General features: G+C 42.3%; 1 protein-coding gene across 8 annotated transcripts in view; it reads right to left on the bottom strand.

Annotated features, from left to right (window-relative positions):
• The window catches only part of ZNF709 (zinc finger protein 709), a 55,790-nt gene that overhangs the window by 5,559 nt on the left and 28,882 nt on the right, over positions 1-21,349 (bottom strand). For 2 of the 8 annotated variants that reach the window (XM_054250126.2, XM_078360655.1), the window contains exons 1-3: positions 18,953-19,095; positions 963-1,098; positions 700-757 (exon numbers count right to left, since the gene is read on the bottom strand). In XM_054250126.2, the coding sequence (XP_054106101.1) occupies positions 700-757; positions 963-1,098; positions 18,953-18,955 (197 nt within the window). In that variant the 5' untranslated portion in view covers positions 18,956-19,095. Of the gene's footprint in view, positions 1-699; positions 758-962; positions 1,099-3,513; positions 3,579-18,952; positions 19,096-21,349 lie in introns of those variants that run through there. The other 6 variants (XM_035286534.3, XM_078360653.1, XM_078360654.1 and 3 more) reach the window with 5 other exon arrangements.

Below are 21,349 nucleotides of genomic sequence, written 5' to 3' on the forward strand. Positions count from 1 at the left end.
CATGAGTAGCTGAGATTACAGGTACCCACCACCATACCTGGCTAATTTTTAGGTTTTTAGTACAGAAGGGGTTTTGCCATGTTGGCCAGACTGTTCTTGAACTCCTGACCTCAGGTAATCCGCCCATCTCAGCCTCCCAAAGTGCTGAGATTACAGGCGTGACCCACCATGCCTAGCCAAAATTCATAATATATAGTTTCTTAATATTGTTTCCAGGTGAAGTATTTTCAAATACTGAACATCTGTGCCATTTTTAAGAGAACTTTCTTGGCAAAAATTTTCTAAAAATAAATAAATATAAAATGGGGCTTATTTCTTTCAATTACTCTTTTTTTTTTTTTGAGACAGAGTCTGGCTCTGTCGCCCAGGCTAGAGTGCAGTGGTGTGATCTCAGCTCACTACAACCTCTGCCTTCCAGGTTCAAGTGATTCTCCTACCCCAGTCTCCTGAGTAGCTGGGTTTACAGGCACCTATCATGGCGCCTGGCTGATTTTTGTATTTTTAGTAGAGACAGGGTTTCACCATCTTGGCCAGGCTGGTCTCGAACTCCTGACCTTGTGATCCATCCACCTTGGCCTCCCAAAGTGTTGGCATTACAGGCATGAGCCACCGGGCCCGGCTCAATTACTCATTTTTAAAACTTAATGACATGCTAAGATTCTCTCATGGAACAGTTTTTCTTTTGTAAGTACAACTCACCTTAGCTTTCTCCCCTGGTTTCTGTGATCTTCAATGTTCTTGTCCTCCCAGTTTTCCCCTAAAATGCAGGCCCAGAAAAAATCATTAAAACTATTAGAAATTAAATAAAAATTATTAGATTCTAAATCTATGATGAGCTGTTATCCTATATGATTTATTTACTAACGTATTCCCTTTCAACATTCTAAATCTTGGAACCTTGTTGATGAGCAAGAAACACTTGTTCTCTACTTGACTAAGTGAGGGAATAATTTCATTCTTACCTATAGAGGCCAAGTTAACAAAGGTTTCTTGCATCACATCTCTGTAGAGTTTCTTCTGAGAGGGACCCAGCAAAGCCCACTCCTCCTGGGTGAAGTTCACAGCCACATCCTCAAAGACCACTGAGTCCTGAAACATCTCACATGTATAGAGGAGGATGGGTGAGACTGACAGCACTGGGGATATATATACTCAATTTATAAAAAATCCATATTTAATTCCCTTTTCTCCATTTGTCCTGTAACTTTGTCATCAGAACTCAAATCTCTGTCCATGCTTACTTCTTCATAAATTTAACACTGCCATGAATACTTGGAAATTATTTCTACATTTTTACTGTGATTATTTCAAGTTTTATGCTCTCCAATGACAGGATACATAGCACCTTGGAGAAATGCTATTCAACAAAGCAAATATTTCCAGTTTAAAACCAACAATTCCTTGTAGGAAAAATACTTTTTATCTCCTGCCTTATTATGTACCATATCACTCAGCATCCCATGAAACATAGGGTAAAATCTGTATGAGATTTTAAAGAATAAGTATATGTTGAAGAATTGTATATTTTTTCTTCTATCCCCACTACTACACTGAGAAGCCAGAGCGCATGCACAACTTGTAACAACATCCTGCTGGCCATGCTGTCCTGAAGTACTGCAGACCATTAAATTAGTCAGATCCAACTGGTTGAGTGAAAATATTCTTTTAGTGAAATATTAATTTTAACTTGTGTAATATTTATCATGTACCCAGTATTTCTTTTTTCTCCCTGTCCCATGTTAGATGTTAGAGCACAGGCAGGAGGAAGAAGGCATGCCAACTTAGATCTTCATGAATATTAAATCTTAAAAAAATCTCTATACTCGGCCAGGCGCGGTGGCTCACGCCTGTAATCCCAGCACTTTGGGAGGCCGAGGCGGGTGGATCACGAGGTCAAGAGATCGAGACCATCCTGGTCAACATGGTGAAGCCCCGTCTCGACTAAAAATATAAAAAATTAGCTGGGCATGGTGGCACGTGCCTGTAATCCCAGCTACTCAGGAGGCTGAGGCAGGAGAATTGCCTGAACCCAGGAGGCGGAGGCTGCGGTGAGCCGAGATTGCGCCATTGCACTCCAGCCTGGGTAAGAAGAGCGAAACTCCGTCCCAAAAAAATAAAAAATAAAAAATCTCTATACTCATGGGATGCAACCACTGCTAGCACACATAGGATGGAGATGATAAGATGCTAGAACAGCTCTTTCCCTCGGAAACCTAACAGTGTAAGCTGAGACTTGCTGATGATGAGTAACAGGTTAACAGTTGGCAATCTGCAAGGGAGTTCACTGAAGTCCACAATGGTTTCATACTGAATTTGCTCATGATTACAAAATTCAAAGGGTTCAGCAGTGCTGTCCTCCAAAAGGATATGAAATTCCCTTTCTCCAATTTCAGGAAGAAGTGATTCTCAAACAGCTACTCTAGAGACCAGTCATCCTTCCAACTTCTCTCATTTTAAGCTCCCATGAGGGGTACAGTAGCATGAGATCCTGACACCAAAGCCCAGAAATCCCTCAGTGGCATAATTCCCCTAAATCTTGGCCTGTGAAAAAGATAATTAACCCACTGATGTCCACATGTAGGGGACAGAAAAAATGCTCCCAAAGAGCAATTCTGATACTAGAATTTACCTATTAGGTAAAGTAACAGAATATCCATACCTTTCTTGTTGGTGGGTCAAGGGAGTGAAATGAGCTTATCAGGTGAGCCCTAATTGCTCCTTGCTGTGTTTCTGCAGCATTTGTTCAAAGAAATTCCTACTACGTCGTGTGCAGAAGATAAGTAGTCTTACTTTACTAATGTTAACCTGAGACTACTTATCCTTAAATGCCTAAGGGTATATACCCAATTCATAAAAAGTTCACATATGATTCTGTGGTCTCCAAACATTTGTTGTCCTTCACCAGTAACTGGGAAGTGAGAATTTTGGAGGGACTCCACCAACCTAAGCGATAAGAGTGGCTTAGTGTGCCTAAATGGTTATGGAATCAACAGAGTACATACTGAACTGCTTTTTTCTTTCTTAGAGTCTGGACTTTTTCACATGCTAGGCAGAGGCTGTCAACTTGATCAGCCCCCGAAAGGCACTCTGAGCACTAGGTCTCTAAGGAGCTTCCCTAGCAGACAATATATCCTATCGCAACTTGTTGTTTGGGAAATTGAGCCCATTCCATATGATTACATGAGGAAAGAACATTTAAAGGCTTGCATCTGCTTTCCTCCACACCAACTATGACTAAATAAGACTAATGAAGGATACTTAATAATCCTAATAAAAAAATGTTATTGGGTAATGTAAAAACAGAATGAAATAATGTAAAAGTTGGTACATGCTCTTAGAACAAACTCAGTGTCGCCAAGATGTCACTGTTCCCAAATGTCATCTTTTTAAAATTCTACAAATCCCTAAAACAGCCTTATTAGGAGTCAAGAAAAACTGCTTTTCAAAACCTAAAAGGAATAATAAATGTCAAACAATGGGTAAAGTCTTTTGAAGAATAACAAAAATACTTGCCTAGTATGTATCAAGGATTTTCAAACTATAATACTCCAAACAGCAAGATACTAGCAGAGAGATAACTAGAACAAGGGAGGGGAAAAGAGTCTTCAATTAACTGACATTTATAAGGAAAATTGATTGATAGATCAAGCATTGTAGGGTAGTAGAGGAGATCACTAACACTTTAATACATGTAGAAGGGACAAACTGTTATCTAACTGGAAAAATGCATTGCATCAGCTCTATTCCATAGACAATAATCAATTTATATAGATTTAAATGTGAAGAATATAATTAAAACTCTCTTAAAAGTCACAGGTAATTTTTTTAAGACGGGGTCCTGCTCTGTTGCACAGGCTGGAGTGCAGTGGTGTGATCTCAGCTCACTGCAACCTCCGCCTCTTGGGTTCAAGCAACTCTCTTCCCTCAGCCTCCTGAGTAGCTGGGACTACAGGCGCGCGCCACTATGCCCGGCTAATTTTTTGTATTTTTAGTAGAGAGGAGCTTTCACCATGTTAGCCAGGATGGTCTCAATCTTCTGACCTAATTATCTGCCCACCTCAGCCTCCCAAAGTGCTGGGACTGCAGGCGTGAGCCACCATGCCTGGCTGCAAATTTTTTTTAATGCAAAAATAGGGAGAATTTTCTCATATAAGAGTAAGCCATGAAGGATGAGACTGAAAAGTTCAAATATACTAAAATCAAGAAAGTTAAAGAGACCATAAAGCGAGAGAAGTATCTGGCATACAAGCAATATAAATGAATCAGTATGCTGAGGAAAAATAAATGAACAGTCAGCCATCGTGGCTCACACCTGTAGTCCCTGCTACTCAAGAGGCTAAGGCAGGAGGATTATGTGAACCCAGGAGTTAGACGATGCAATGAGCTCTCATTGCACCACTGCACGTCAGCCTGGGTAACAGAGTGAGACACTGTCAATAAGTAAATAAAATAGCCAAATAAATAAAAAGTGAACACATGATTTAAAAATGGGAAAATAATGAGAACATATTTAACAGAGGATAACACATCATATATGAGAAAAGGTCTGGCTGGGCACAGTGGCTCACGCTTGTAATCCCAGAACTCTGGGAGGCCGGAGTGGGCAAATCACTTGAGGTGAGAAGTTTGAGATCAGCCTGGCCAAGATGGCAAACCCTGTCTCTACAAAAATTAGCCAGGTGTGGTGGCACGGGCCTGTAATCCCAGCTACTCAGGTGGCCGAGACACGAGAACTGCTTGAGCCTGGGAGATGGAGGTCGCAGTGAGCCAAGATCATGCCACTACATTCCAGCCCTGGGTGACAGAGTGAGACTCTGTCTCAAAAAAAAAAAAAAAAAAAAAAACAGGAAAAGGTCCATCTCTCTCCTTGATATAGCCAAATGAAATATATCAAATAAATTGATCCAATTTCTTACATATTAGAAGGACAAAAATCAGTCAATTGGACACTCCCAAGTATCGGTGACCACTGCTAATAAAGAAATAGTTACATGCGAATGGAAGGTGAATTGATATACTCCACTGCTATTTCCTGTAAATTTGAACTTGACCATAATCTACAGCACAGTGATTTTTCTCCAACATCCAGAAAAGTTATCGTATATTTGTACTTAGAGACAGATACCAAAATGAAAGGATAGGTATTTTTCACAAGAGTAAAAAATCAACTTGAAAAAAGCCCAACCACCACCATCATTGGACTGGATAAAATTGGATTTCTTCAGCCTCAGTCACTATCGTGTGAAACTCAGAGGCAAAGGAACCACTCAAAAACCTTTTCATAGTTTAAAAGCATGAAACATTTCAGAAGGTATCAGTTATATGATATTCTTTAAGCAAGAAAAATGTAAATAGTCATGAATGAAAATATATCTTTTTGCGAAAAAACCTTTTCATTGTTAATTCCATTAATATTCATTTATTCAGAGTTCAAATAAGGCTCAACTAAAAGAATATCACATAGTGAAAAAGAATAAAAGATAAAGGTATAAAGAATTATCAAATAATCAAGACTGTGGCCATCTATGAAGCAGAATGGAGATAAGCCAGAGGAAACCATCAAGAGACTAATGACTGACCGAGGCTCACCTATCAATTTATATTTTAAAATCATTTATTGAGGTAATGATTGACATAAAAAGCTGTACATATTTAATGTATACAACTTAATGAGTTTGGGGTAAGTATACACCTGTGAAACCATCAGTATCATAAAAACATAGACATATCCATCACAAAGGTTTCTTTCCCCTTCATTATTATTACTATTTGTGTGTCTCACTATGCATTAAGAATACAACATAATATCTATTTTAGAAATTTTAGGGCCAGGCACAGTGGCTCACATCCCAGCACTTTGGGAAGCCAAGGTGAGAGGATCACTTGATACCAGGAGTTCATGACCAGCATAGGCAACATAGTGAGACCACATCTCTAGAAAAAAATGTAAAAATCTTAGCTGGGTGTGGTGGCATTCACCTGTAGTCCCAGCTCCTCAAGAGGCTGGGACAGGAGGATTGCTTGAGCCTAGGAGTTTGAGGCTGCAGTGAACCATGATTGCACTACTGCACTCCAGCCTGGGTAACAGAGCAAGATCCAACTTCAAAATGAATAAAATTGTAAAAAAAATTTAAAGAAATGTTTAACTATAAAATAGTTGTGTTATGAGCTATAGGTACTATGCCATGTAGTATATCTTCAAAGCTCATATATCTGTATAACTGCAGCTTTGTACCCTTGAACTTCACCTCCCCATTTCCCCCTTCCCCTGAAAATTACCGTTCTACTCTCTGCTTCTATGAGTTTATTTCAGATTACATATGTAAGTGAGATCACAGATTATATGCCTTTCTGTTTGGCTTATTTCACTAAGCATAATGTCCCCACGTCTATCCATGGTGCTGTTAACGATAAGATTTCCTTTTTTTTTGAGACAGAGTCTTGCTCTGTAGCCCAGGCTGGAGTGCAGTGGCACCATCTTGGCTCACTGCAACCTCCACCTCCCGGGTTCAAGCAATTCTCCTGCCTCAGCCTCCTGAGTAGCTGGGACTACAGGCATGCCACCACCACACCCAACTAATTTTTGTATTTTTAGTAGAGACAGTTTTACCATGTGGGACAGACTGATCTTGAACTCCTGACCTTGTGACCTATCTGCCTTGGCCTCCCAAAGTGCTAGAATTACACGCATTAGCCACCACGCCTGGACCAGGATTTCCTTTTTTAAAGGCTAAATCACATTTTATTTTATGTATTCATCATACTGTATCCATTCATCTTTTGACAGATATTTACGTTGTTTACATATCTTGGCTGTTGTGAACAATGTTGCAATGAACATGGGAGTGCACATATCTCTTCAAGATCTTGATTTAATTCCTTTAGCTAAATATGGAGAAGCAGACTGCGGGATCATATGGCAGTTCTTTTTCTAATTTTTTTGATAAACTTCCATGCTATTATCCATAATGGCTGTATCGATTTAAATTTAAACTTCTACCAACAGTATACCAAGGTTTCCTTTTCTCCAAATCCTCACCAACACCTGTAAGACTATATGTCTTAGCAGAAACCTTGGATGTCAACAGAGTGGGGCAATACAATTCAAATTGTTAGGCTAATTAGCAACATAGAAACATACAAAAGTATAAAATTCATGGGTAAAGGCAAAAGTATAGTCAAATCAAGAATATTCTAATACATAATGGTGGTACAAACATCACTTTAAACTCTAGTATGAAAGCTAAAAAATGAAAGTATTTAAAGTGACTACAGCTACCGTAACTTGTAAAATGGACCCTGAATATTAAAAAGACATAAATCCTGGCCAGGTGCAGGGGCTCACACCTGTAGTCTACACCTGTAATCCCACTACACCTGTAATCCCAGCACTATGGGAAGCCGAGGCAGGCAGATCACCTGAGGTCAGGAGTTCAAGACCAATGTGGTGAAACCCTGTTTCTACTAAAAATGCAAAAATTAGCCAGGTGTAGTGGCAGGTGCCTGTAGTCTCAGCTACTTGGGAGGCTGAGGCAGGAGAATCGTTTGAACTAGGGACTCAGAGGTTGCCATGAGCCAAGATCATACCACTGCACTCTAGCCTGGGCAACTGAGTGAAACTCTGTCTTAAAAAAAAAAAAAAGAGAGAGAGAACGATCCAAGATGGCTGATCGCTAACATCTCAGGATTGCAGCTCCCAGTGAAAGCGCAGAGAATGAGAGGACACCACACTTTCAGACAAATTTTGGTCGCTCACGGAGCAGAAGATTCCAAGTGGAGGAGCCGCACGGGTCGCCAGCGCGACTCTTGTGGCCGGCACAGCGGTTTTGCCGGCACCTTGATGCAGCAGCTCTTGGTGCAGAGTAAACGGGACTGGTTCCCCTTCTGACCGAGGTCTGGAGCTCTGGGAAGGCAGAGTCGCCTATTACAGACTCAAGAAGGAAGCCAGACTGGAGATTCATGGGCAGAAAAGCACCATCAGTCTTAACGCCGCTGTTTTGGCCGTCGCAGTGGGTTGCTCATATTTAGGCCCTGGGAATTAACAACTTGGACATCCACCCAGAGACCTAATCTGAAAGTTGGTAATTACAAAGACAACAGGTGGATAAATTTACAATGATGGGAAGAAGCCAGCGTAAAAAGGCTGAGAATACTCAAAATCAGAATGCCTCTCCCTCTGCAGAGGATCACAGTTCCTCATCAACAAGGGAACAAGGCTTGATGGAGAATGAGCGCATCCCATTAACAGAATCAGGCTTCAGAAGATGGATAATGAGAAACTTCTGTGAGTTAAAAGAACACATTGTAGCCCAATATAAAGAAACTAAGAACTTTGAAAAAAGGTTTGACGAAATCCCAATGAGAATAGACAACTTAGAGAGGAATATAAGTGAATTAATGGAACTGAAGAATACAATATGGGAACTCTGAGAAGTATGCACAGGTTTAAACACTCGAATTGATCAAGCAGAAGAAAGGATATCAGAGGTGGAAGTCCAACTTAATGAAATAAAACAAGACAAGATTAGAGAAAAAAGGATGAAAAGGAATGAGCAAAGTCTCCAAGAAATGTGGGACTACGTGAAAAGACCAAATTTACGTTTGATAGGTGTACCTGAATGCGATGGAGAGAATGAATCCAAGCTGGAAAATATTCTTCAGGATATTATTCAGGAAAATTTTCCTAACCTAGCAAAGCAGGACAATATTCAACCCCAGGTAATACAGAGAACACCACAAAGATATTCCTCAAGAAGAGCAATCCCAAGGCATATAATCGTTAGATTCGCCAGGGTTGAAACAAAAGAAAAAATACTAAGGACAGCCAGAGAGAAAGGTCAGGTTACCCACAAAGGGAAGCCTATCAGACTTACAGCAGATCTCTCAGCAGAAACTCTACAAGCCAGAAGAGAGTGGGGGCCGATATTCAACATCCTTAAAGAACAGAACTTTCAGCCCAGAATTTCATATCCAGCCAAACTAAGCTTCACAACTGAAGGAAAAATAAAATCTTTGATGAACAATCAAGTACTCAGAGATTTTATTACCACCAGGTCTGCTTTACAAGAGCTTCTGAAAGAAGCATTACACATAGAAAGAAACAACCAGTATTAGCCTTTCTAAAAATATACCAAAAAGTAAAGAGCATCAACATAAAGAAGAATTTACATCAACGAATGGATAAAACAGCCAGTTAACATCAAATGGCAGTAATCCTAAATTTAAATCAACTAAATCCCCCAATCAAAAGATACAGCCAAAACCCAACGGTATGATACATCCAGACTCATTTCACATGCAAGGATACACAAAGACTCAAAACAAAGGGATGGAGAAAGATTTACCAACCAAATGGAGAGCAAAAATAAATAAATAAATAAAAAGCAGGAGTTGCCATTCTCGTATCTGATAAAATAGATTTTAAAGCAACAAAGATAATAGTGGTAAAAGGATCAATGCAACAACAAGAGCAAACGATCCTAACACCCAGATACGAGACTTAGATTCAATGAGACAGAAAATTAATAAGGATATCAAGGACTCAAACTCAGATCTGGAACAAGTAAACTTAATAAATATTTATAGAGCTCTCCACTTCAAATACACAAAATATACATTCTTGTCAATACCACATCACACCTACTCATAGGTTTAAATGAAATACTGATTGGCCATTATTAATACCCATTTTTTTTAGAATAAAGCAACATTTCCATTCTCTCTCCCTCTTTTTCTCCCTCTTTCTTCCTCTCCTTCACTCCTTCTTTTTCTTTCCTTCTCTCAAAAAAAGAAGAAAAGGAATTAACTTGTAGACCTCTAGATCCAGGTCGGCAATGTCTCTCTCATTGCCTGATTTCCTTCCTTCCCTTCTGTCCCTGCCTCCCTCCCTCCCTTCCTTCCTCCCTCCCTCCCTTCCTCCTTTCCTCCCTTCCTGCCTTCCTCCCTTCCTCCCTTACTACAAAAAAAATAAAAATAAAAATAAAAAAAATAAAGAATCTACGCATCTACATTAGGAAAGAAAGAAAATATGAGCAAATTAAATCCAAAGCAAGCACAAACAGAAGAAATAATAAAAAGAGAAATTAAACAAAATCAAAGATGTTTCTTTGAAAAGATCAATCAATATATTTGATAAATGTATGGTCAAGCTAACAGAAAAAGAGACAGAGAACAGAAATTACTAATACCACAAATGTAAGTGGGAAAAATAAAAATGAAAAAGCTACTGGCAAAATCCAACATGCATTTATGATAAGAAACAGGACAGAGAGACTTTCCTCTTTTTGAGAAGCAGTATTTCTTTTTTCTTTTTTTTCTTGGCCAACTTTCTCATTTGTTCTCTAGAGAAGCGGTATTTTTAAGAAACCTGCAGCTAATACCATATTTAATAACGAGAAACTAGATGCTTTCCTGGTAAGATGAGGAACTGGGTAAAGATGTCCTTACCACTCCTACTCAACAGATTATACTCTAAGTGTAACTAATGATGGAAGAGAAGGGCAGGGGAGGGGAAGCGGGGCAGGGAAGGGGAGGGGAGAAGAAAAGGTATACAGATTGGCAAGGAAGAAATATCACTGCCTTTGTCACATAAGACATGACTGTCTAAACAGAAAATCTCAAAGAATCCACAACAAACTCCTCAAACTAGGGGAAAAGAAAGCATAGCAAGGATGAAGGATATAATCTTAATATACAAAAGTTAATTGCTTTCTTACAGACTCACAGTATAGTATAGAGTCAATCAGTCATCTGATTTTCAACAAAGGACCAATGGCAATTCAATGAAAAAAAATAGCCTTTTTCAACAAACTGTTGGAAAAACCGAACATCCACAAGCAAAACACAATGAAAAAACATGAATCTAAAAACAGATGCTATACCTTAAACAAAAACTGGCTCAAAATGGATCATAAATCTAAATGTAAAATGTAGGCCAGGAGCAGTGGCTCATGCCTGTAATCCCACACTCTGGGAGGCCATGGCAGGAGGACAGCTTGAAGCCAGGAGTTTGAGACCAGCCTGGGCAACTAAATGAGACCCCATCTCTACCAAAGATATAAAAATTAGCCAGGCATGGTGGCACACGCTTGTAGTCCCAACTACTCAGAAGGCTGAAGATGGAGAACTGCTTGAGCCCAGGAAGCTGAGGCTGCAGTGAGCCAAGATGGTACCACTGCACTCCAGCCTGAGCAACAGAGCAAGACTTTGTCTCAAAAAAAAAAAAAAAAAAAAAGTAAAATTATAGGATACCTAAAACATAACGAAGAAAATGTAGGTGATCCTGGGTTTGGTGATAAATTTTTAGATATAAGCAAAATCCATAAAAAATAAATCAATAAGTTTGACTTATGTAATGTAACATATGACGTTACATTAATGACAGTCTTGTCTGAGGACACAGTTCATATTCTGCCTCCAAAGACTATGTGCAACAGCAAGGCTATTGAGGTTCCCTTGGGAAACCAGGTAAAGGTGTATAATCAGCCTTTAGAGGTAAAACTGCAAACTACAACTAAGTGGCTGTTGAAATAAGCACTAAACAGAACAGATGTATACAAATCTGTGAGAGTATTTACCGTTGGATGGTGTCAGTAATTTCTATGCTGGGTATTGGTATAGGGGCTTGATGGTTGGGACCACAGCATTAAGGTTGTAATCCACTGTGGGTTGCCATTCATTCTTTCCAAGTTTAAGAAAGACCAAACTCGACTGCTAAAATGAGAAGCACTGAGAATAATCACTTCCTCACTAAATAGGTTTTATATAATACTTTTCAATCCTTCAAGGTCCTGTTAGCCACAATAACTAATTTAACTGGGGAGTAAGTTTCATAGGGTCTCATTCTGTTAAGCCAATTGGTCAAGCCAAAGATTTAATTTAAATGTCATTTATGACTCACTGGTTTAGAGTTTACCTGTTCACTATGGGTTATTTTAGGACACTGGGTGCTATGATCATGGGGAATTTAGGTAAAGTTATGATGGCTAAGATGAGGCCTACTTATTTGTCCTCTAGTTTATATTCAGTACTCCCTTACAATTATCAGGGGACACCCTGCTTAAATTTTAGTGAGTCTCCCGGGTATAACCATAATTTGAGCCTTAGTATTGATTAATCCTATAGTGTGTCACTTAATACATTATACAAGATGTTAAAATTAATACCGAGCTTATGATTTAGAGCCTCATTTATCTTTTTTGTTGTCTAAATTCCTTTACTTTATTTGGAATTTCCAACTGGGTCAAATTGTGGACCTCTTTTTCAGCATTTCTTTTGTTCCCTTCCTTCTTAACATGTTTTTTTGTTTTTGTCCCCAGATATATTTTGACAACAAAATCCTCTCTAGAGGGGAGGGGGGTTCTTTTCCCTCCAGAGAGCCACCAATCACTATTAGCAGGCTTAGGGGACTGTTGTCCCTCATGGTTGCTTTATAGAGTTTAAGGAGCTGGACCTTAAGCAGGCTTTGAATGAACCCTATGCGATGCTGCAGAGAAACCACGTAAGTTGTACCCTACAGTCCTGAGGGTAAGCGTCCTTGCTGCAATAGAAGAAGCGGCAGCAACAGCAGCAGCACTTAAGGGTCCTTGTGAGCCCTGTGCTGTTAGGAGTGTGGACTTGGCCCACCGTCTAACAAAGGCCTTTCCTCACTCTCTTTTCTTTATCTCTTTTTAAAAAATGACTGCTCTGGGGCCAGGCACGGTGGCTCACAACCGTAATCCCAGCACTTTGGGAGGCTGAGGCGGGTGGATCACGAGGTCAAGAGATCATCCTGGCCAACATGGTGAAAACCCATCTTTACTAAAAATACAAAAATTAGCTGGTCGTGGTGGTGTGCGCCTGTAGTCCCAGCTACTCAGGAGGCTGAAGCAGGAAAATTGCTTAAACCTGGGAGGTAGAGGTTGCAGTGAGCCGAAATTGCACTGCTGCACTCCAGCCTGCCGGCCTGCTGGCTGACAACAGTGCAAGACTCTGTCTCAAAAAAAAAAAAAAAAAAAAGATTGCTCTGGCAGGTGGTCGTTCCCATGAGTACCTTGTATATCACGTCAGCAGCAGTCACAGCTTCACTCTAAAACACACAGGTAAGTCCAGGCCAAGACACACTACCCAGGACCACTTTAAGGAGTATCTCAATCTCATATTCCTCTTCCTAAAAGCCAAGGAATTATCAAAACTGCCAACTCCAGCTGGCTAAACATAGAACCCAAACTTGGCAGGGCTCAATATGCAACGCAGAGTAGCACAACTCAAAGTACTAGCTTCCCAGAAAGCAGCAACTCAAAGTGCATGCTGGCCATCAGGCAGCAGAGCAGTTAGCAATTCAGTGCAAGAGAAGACAGTCTCATGAGGTGACTGTCAACGGTATATATCCAAGGGATTATAAATCATTCTACTATAAGGGTACATGCACACGAATGTTCACTGCAGCACAGTTTACAATAGCAAAGACCTGGAACCAATCCAAATGCCCATCGATGATAGACTGGACAGGGAAAATGTGACTGTCAATGTCTTAACACTATGCTCGTACCAATTACTATGTTGTTCCAATGTTGACACTAATAACAGCGTGGAGAACAGACACCAAAAGCGTACGGAAAGACTTACTACTGTGATCATTGAGGTCTTGGGGAAAGCAGGGCAGGCTGCTCAAGCAGGTGTGACATAGCTTCAGAGAGCAAAGAAAGCCTCCTGTCCTGGATTTTTATTGTACTTTGTGGGTGGGGCTACAAGAGAGTTCCTGCTCACCGGCAGGAGCTTCTGTGGTTTGAATTTCCTGCTCCCAGACTTTTTCAGCTTGTCCAGGTGTGCAGCACAAGAAGAGGGAAAGGTGAGGCTTATGATCTCCACAGACAAAATCAAACCACGTGGAGTCCAACTACTCATTACAGAACCAACATGAGTATGAAAAACATGCATTTGTAATTGCTTCTTTTTATAAAAGGAAACACTGACAGGATGCTTAGGAAATAATGAAAAGCCAGGCATGGTAGTTTATACCTATAATACCAGCACTTTGACAGGCTGAGGAAGGAGGATTGCCTGAGCCCAGGAGTTCAAGACTAGCCTAGGTAACATAGTAAGACCCCCCCCATCTCTACAAAAAATTAAACAATTATCTTGGAGTAGCAGCACACAGGTGTAGTCCCAGCTACTCAAGAGGCTGAGGTGGGAAGATCCGTTGAGTCCAGGAGGTTGACCCTGCAATGAGCTATGATCCTACCACTGCACTCCAGCCTTGGCAACAAAGCAAGATCCCATCTCAAAAAAAAAAAAAAAATGTTCAAAAGTGGGTATTTGGGGGTGGCTGAAGCAAGTGCCCTGGCCTGGAGGAGACCAGGATATGCTGGCAGTGAGTCTTTTCAAGTTAGACTTAACCATCGTGATTTTTTTTTTTAACTTCCAAAGCCAGGATTTCTTTCAAATAAACAGCTAAACTTAAATAGCCATATTTTACTACTTAATAATCTTCATTTTAAATCAACTTACTTTTGCTTTTTAAAATTTGATTTAAAATTTTCTATGTAGCCGGGCACGGTAACTCACGCCTGTAGTCCCAGCCCTTTGGGAGGCCAAGGTGGGCAGATCACGAGATCAGGAGTTCAAGATCAGTCTGGCCAACATGGTAAAACCCCATCTCTACTAAAAATACAAAAAATTAGCCAGGCATGGTAGCAGGCGCCTGTAATCTCAGCTACTTCAGAGGCTAAGGCATGAGAATTAGTTGAACCCAGGAAGTGGAGGTTGTAGTGAAACAAGATCACGTCATTGCACTCCAGCCTGGGTGACAAAGTAAGCCTCTTGTCAAAAAAAACGAAGTTCAATTCCATTTTCCTTTTAGTTCCAATGGAAATTCATTTGCGATAGGAATAGTATGGACTTTTAGGGTCTTTTTTTGTTTTTTTGAGACAGAATCTCAAACTGTTGCCCAGGATGAAGCCCAGTGACTCAATTTTGGCTGACTGCAACCTCTGTCTCCCAGGCTCAAGGGATCCTCCTATCTCAGCTTCCTGAGTAGCCGGGACTACACCAGCTAAAATTGCCACACCCAGCTAATTTTTTTTTTTTTTATAGAGACAGGGTTTCCCCATATTGCCCATGCTGGTCTCAAACTCCTGGGGTCAAGCAGTCCATCAGCCTTAGCCTCCCAAAGTCATGGGATTACAGGAATGAGTCACAATGCCTGGCCTCTTTTAAATTTCAAAGTACTCTATGACATGCATATACAAAAACTGATCTAAAAATGAAAAATGTATCTGAGAATGTAAACTCCCCATCTCTTACCTTGAGCTTTTCTTGCCTAAAAGAAATGAATATTCTGTTTGGTTCCAGAATTTTCTTTGTTTTTTTTTTCTTTTTTTTTTGAGATGGAGTCTTGCTCTGTCACCCAGGCTGGAGTTCAGTGCACAGTCTTGATTCACTGCAACCTCCTCATCCCAGGTTCAAGCAATTCTCCTGCCTCAGGCTCCCAAGTAGCTGGGATTACAGGCGCCCACCACCACGCCTGGTTAATTTTTGTATTTTTAGTAGAGACAGGGTTTCACCAAGTTAGCCAGGCTGGTCTCGAACTCCTGACCTCAAGTGATCCCCGTCTCGGCCTCCAAAAGTGCTGAGATTACAGGCGTGAGCTACCATGCCCAGCCCGGTTTCAGAATTTTCTTGCCTTAGTTGCATCATATCTTTCAATCGATTTACATTTTCAGACCCAAGAAACAAAATCTTACACACTCACATATGAAATAACATTAAAAAATGTTAACAGAAACTAGAATTCAGCTGTGGTAGTAGTCAGCAAATAAAGGAATCCAAAGGGGGGAAAAGAAAAATACCAGTCTGGACAACATAGTGAGGATCTACAAAAAATTTACAAATTAGCCAGGTGTGACAGTGCATACCTGTAGTTCTAGGTACTTGGGAAACTGAGGTGGGAGGATTGTTTGAGCCAAGAGAGAGGTGTTTGAGGTTATGGTTAGCTATGATCACACCACTGCACTCCAGTCTGGGTGACGGAGCAAAACCCTGACTTAAAAAAAAAAAAAAAAAAAAAAGGAAGAAAGGATGAAGAGAAAAGAAAACCACACCTGTAATCCCAACACTTTGTGAGGCCAAGGTGGGAGGACTGTTTGAGGCCAGCAGTTTGAAACCAGTCTGGTCAACATAGTGAGAACCCATGTGTAAAACAGACACACACACACACATACACACTTCCTCTCTCTCTCTCTCTCCCTCTCTCAAATCAGCTCACAGCCTGCTTCTCCACAATTCAGAAGGAAAACCCACACTCAGAAGGCTAAACACACACACAAGCTTGGAGCCCACATTCTTGCTGTTGGGCAACAAGCTTTAGAGTGAGACAGTCCCTGGTGACAGAGGGCAGGGGCACCTGGGCAGACAAAGGAATGAACTCTGGGAACTCCACACACTCCCTCGCCCCTTGTGACAGGAAAATCATCCCTTCAATTCTCATAAGTGAAGAAACTCAACTGGATTGAGATTAGGGTTCTGACCCAAATGAACTCCCAATTCATTAATCCTGTATCCAGGAGACAGATCTCCTGGCCTTTATAGACTTCCTCACTATAGAAAAATTACACTGAGTGTACCTACACAACAGATGCAAAACTCAAACCTAATGTCTGAAAACAGGCCCAAGAAAACCACAATTACACCCTCAGGAAAGGGCATCACTCTGTTCAGCCAATCCCCCAAGGTGCATTCCGATGGTCATCTTCCCAGTGCTCAGCAGCTTCTCTCAGCACAAAGGGCTCCTTACACAATAGGTGTGAGTAGGTAGGACACCTGCAGGGGAGGCTCCCTAGGAAGAAACAATTGGACCTTCGATTACATGTACCTTTGGCAGACTCAAGGGATGGCCTTAGCTTGGAGTCACTGACCTCAGTCCTCTTTGCTCTCCAGTCAAGTGACCTGGACCACTACTGATACTTAAATGAGACAAACCCAGTGTTTGAAGAAATCAAAGGGGAGGCTGAGGCAGGTGGATGACTTGGGCCTAGAATGGAATTCCATTTGAAATCACTCAAAAGGAAAGAACAGACCTGAGGAAGTTGCTACACATGCTCTGAAGAAAAAAAGAAACAAGAATTTGTAATAAATACAATATAATACTGGGATATTTTATTATTTATTTTTTCTTTTTTCGAGACAAGGTATGAGAACTTGCTCAGGCTGGAGTGCAGTGGCACCATCAAGGCTCACAGCGGCCTCAACCTCCCAGGCTCAAGCAATCCTACCACCTCAGCCTCCCAAGTAGCTGGGACTACAGGTGCAGGCCGTCACATCCAGCTAATTTCTTTATTTCTAGCAGAGATGAGGTCTCTCTATGTCACCTAGGCCCATCTTGAACTCCTATGCTCAAGTCATCTTCCTGACTCAGCCTCCCGAAGTGCTGGGATTACAGGCGTGAGCCACCGCTCCCAGCTGGATATTTTATTATTTTCTGAAAACCATCTCTTTCTTGCCTCTTTGGAAATATTTTACATCCTCTCTCAAGGTCTCTTTCATTTTATTTTGTTATTTTTTTTAATTTTTATTTTTATTATTTTTTTTTAATTTTTTTTTTTTTGAGACAGAGTTTCGCTGTTACCCAGGCTGAAGTGCAATGGCGCGATCTCGGCTCACTGCAACCTCCGCCTTCTGGGTTCAGGCAATTCTCCCGCCTCAGCCTCCTGAGTAGCTGGGACTACAGGCACGCGCCACCATGCCCAGCTAATTTTTTGTATTTTTAGTAGAGATGGGGTTTCACCTATGTTGACCAGGATGGTCTCGATCTCCTGACCTTGTGATCCACCCGCCTCGGCCTCCCAAAGTGCTGGGATTACAGGCGTGAGCCACCGCGCCCGGCCTATTTTTATTTTTTTGAGACGAGTCTCACTCTCTTGCCCAGAGCAGAGTACAGTGGTGCAATCTCAGCTCAACTGCAACCTCTGCCTCCCGGGTTCAAGCGATTCTCCTTCCTCAGTCTCCTCAAGAGCCAGAATTACAGGCACGCGCCACCTTGCCCGGCTAAGTTTTTGTATTTTTAAGAGAGACGGGGTTTCGCCATGTTGGCTGGGCTGTAGGTCTCCTAATTACTTACATTTTACATTTTTTGAGAATCAATTAAGTGAGTAAATCTTTTCAAGGTGACAAACCCAGGGAGGGGAAGTGCTGAGCTGGAAAGGACAGATCTCCCAAAAAAGTTTCCAAAAAAGAGACTCAACCCAAAGGAGTTCCCATAAGACGTCAGGTCCCATAGAGATAACTGGGAAGAGAGGCACAAGAAGTTTACACCAGGCAGCTTCAGGTCCTTCTCTGTTTTTCTCTCATGTAAATATCCAAAAGCATAAATTAAATCTTTTAAAAAGAACCATCCATTTCTCTGTACAAAAGGATAATTAAAATACTACGTCTGGTTGAAATGCCCCCTTGGAAGTCGAACAGTTGATAAACGACGTTGTGAAGTGGAGAGAAGACACTGGCATTTGAGAGGGATCTAGAAATTTAGGGATTTAGTCTCAGCCCTTGGAAGAGCCTGGCTGTGGAGGGTCGTGGATTTGAGATCCGGCTTCCCATACACCTGGAAACCTTGAGAAACGAGTCCTCCCTTGGGAATAAAAGAGGTACTGCTCCTCCCACGCACGAACTCCACGCCCGAGGCGGGATTCCCCCCATGACCCTCCCATGGCCCCCGCACAATCTGGGGAGACGCAGGGCTGCGGGCGCGGAGCTGCCCAGAGAGGGCTCCGGGCTGGGGACAGGACGCCCGGGGTCCCGGCTGCCGGCCCAGCCCCACCCCGAGGCCGAGGAGACCGAGGGCCGAGCTGCGCCAGGGGAACTCGGATCCACAGACCCGGGAGACAACAGCGGGGAGGCCCGGGTCTCACCACAGCCAGATCTGGCCGGTTCCAACCAAACCCTTTCCCCCATCGCAAGATGCCCAGCTCCGCACACTCACCATTCCCCAGCCTCTGGGATGTCCTGGTGTCCTGTCTACCTGTCCCGCGGCCAGCACAGGTCACACCTCCACCTGAGGCCCTTTTCGGGTGAGGAGACCTCAAAGCAGAGCGCAGCGGCTGGTAGCGACGTCGCCGTTTGCACAGCGTCGCCTCCGCCGGCCTTCCCGGCAGCGCCCCCGATTGGACATTGCACGCTTGGACCCGCCTTTTTTGCCTGAGTGACAGCTGGCCGGAAAGTCGCGTCTCTAAGCACCCGGCATTGCTCCGGGTCAGGAATCTGCCCCGCTGCCGCCAATATTTGCATCTAAGAAGAATTTGTCAAAGTACCTGGGGTCCGGCACTGGTGCCTCCCGAAGCTACTTCTGAGCGCGGAGACACAAGCGTGCACGGCGCAGGAAATTCCAGACTCAGTTTCCAGATAAAGAGAGGTTCTTTGTCCACAGTAAAAAGGGCGCCTGAGCCATGCCAGTCGGGAGCTGGAGGGTCAGATGCTCCCACACTTAGCATAAGGCTGCGAGGCCATTCATGGACTTCTGACTATTGTTTACAAATACTGACATTTAGAGTGACCTCACCATAACTAACAGAGTCTGACTACGTTTTAATCTTTGACAACTGACAAGTTGAGGCCATCATCTATCCCTTCCCTCCCCTCACACTTTGCTTTAGTGGGAAGTTCGGACCCCAAAGCCCTAGTCAAGAGAAGTTCTTTTTTTTTTTTTTACTTTTTTGGTAGAGATGGGCAGTTGGGGTGGGGGGTCTCATAGGTTGCACAGGCTGGTCTCCAATTCCTGGGCTCAAGCGATCCTCCTTGGCTTCCCAAAGTGTTGGGATTACAGGCATGAACCACCGTGCCCAGTGAGGAATTCTTTTCAGTTCAACCTAAAACTGTGTGTTCAGTAAAACTGTGAGGTACACACTTCACAATGGAAGGATATTTTGGACCAGTTTTTGACTGTGTCCCTAGAGAACTTTTGTGGGTCCTTTATGTTGGTTTCGTTTGTGGTTTTTGTTTTTGAGACAGGACCCCTCTTTGTCCCTCAGCCTGGAATGCAGTGGTGCCATCAGAGCTCACTGCAGCCTCGACCTTCTGGGCTCAAGCAATCCTCCCACCTCAGCCACCTGAGTAGCTGGAACCTCAGGCACGTGCCACCATGCTTGACTAATTTCTTTCTTTTTATTTTGATTTTGTAGAAACAGGGTCTCACTATTTTGCCCAGGCTGATCTCAAAGTCCTGGGCTCAAGCAATCTGGTAGTGTTAGTCTCCCAAAGTGTTAGGATTACCGGTGTGAGCCACTGCGCCCAGCCCCTAATTAATTCCTATTTTCACTGAGATTAATAGGAGTTAATTGAAGATAATTAATTATATTTTCACTGGGATTATTAAAGAAAACACAAAAGGTTATGTAAATTTGGGAGGTATCAGGAAACTCAATATACTTAAGATACTGGACCAAAACTACTAATGGGCTGCGCATGATGGCTCACACCTGTAGTTCCAGCACTTTAGGAAACTGAGGTGGGAAGGCTGTTTGAGCCCAGGAGTTCAAGACCAGACTGGGCAACAGAGTGAGACCCCCTGCCCCATCTCTACAAAAAATTTTAATTAGCAGGGCATGGTGGTACACACCTGCAGTCCCAGCTATTAGGGAGGCTGAGGCCAGAGGATCGTTTGAACCCAGGAGGTCAAGGCTACAGTGAACTGTGATCTTGCACTCCAGCCTGGGTGACAAAGTGAGACCCTGTCAGAAGGAAGGTAGGAAGGAAGAAAGGAAGGAGGGAGGGAGGAGGGAAGGAGGGAGAAAAGGAGGGGAGAGGAAGGGAGAAGGGAGGGGGAAAAAAGGAAACCCCTGTAGCCTTTAGCTGTCACTGTCCTATCTTCCCATCTTCCTCCTCCAAGCCTCCATCCTAAGCAAACGCTAATTGACTTTCCAGTTGCTATATAGCTTTCCCATTCTAGACTTGGAATGGAATCATATACTATGTGTTCTTTGTGATTAACTTCATTCACTTAGCAAAACTGCTTCAAGGGACATTGACATTGAAATTTGTATCAATACTTCATTTGTTGTTTATAGTGAAACAATATTTCATTGTATGGATACTGCAAATTTTGTTTATCCATTCAACCATTAATAGGCATTTGGTTTGTTTGTACCTTTTGGCTGTAAATAATAAGGTTGCTATAAACATCCATGTACAAGTTTTTCTGTAGACATACGATTTCATTTCTCTTGGGAATACACTTAGGAGTGGAATTGATGGGTTACATGGTAATTCTATTTTTAATCCTTGAAGAGCTGCCAGACTCTTCTCCTCTCCTTTGGGTAATTCTATTGAAGCAGGAGTGAGAGAAACAGACCTCTCAGACACCGAACTAGAAAAGGAAGGGGTT

Source organism: Callithrix jacchus, chromosome 22, assembly GCF_049354715.1.
Source record: "Callithrix jacchus isolate 240 chromosome 22, calJac240_pri, whole genome shotgun sequence".
Lineage (NCBI taxonomy): Eukaryota > Metazoa > Chordata > Mammalia > Primates > Cebidae > Callithrix > Callithrix jacchus.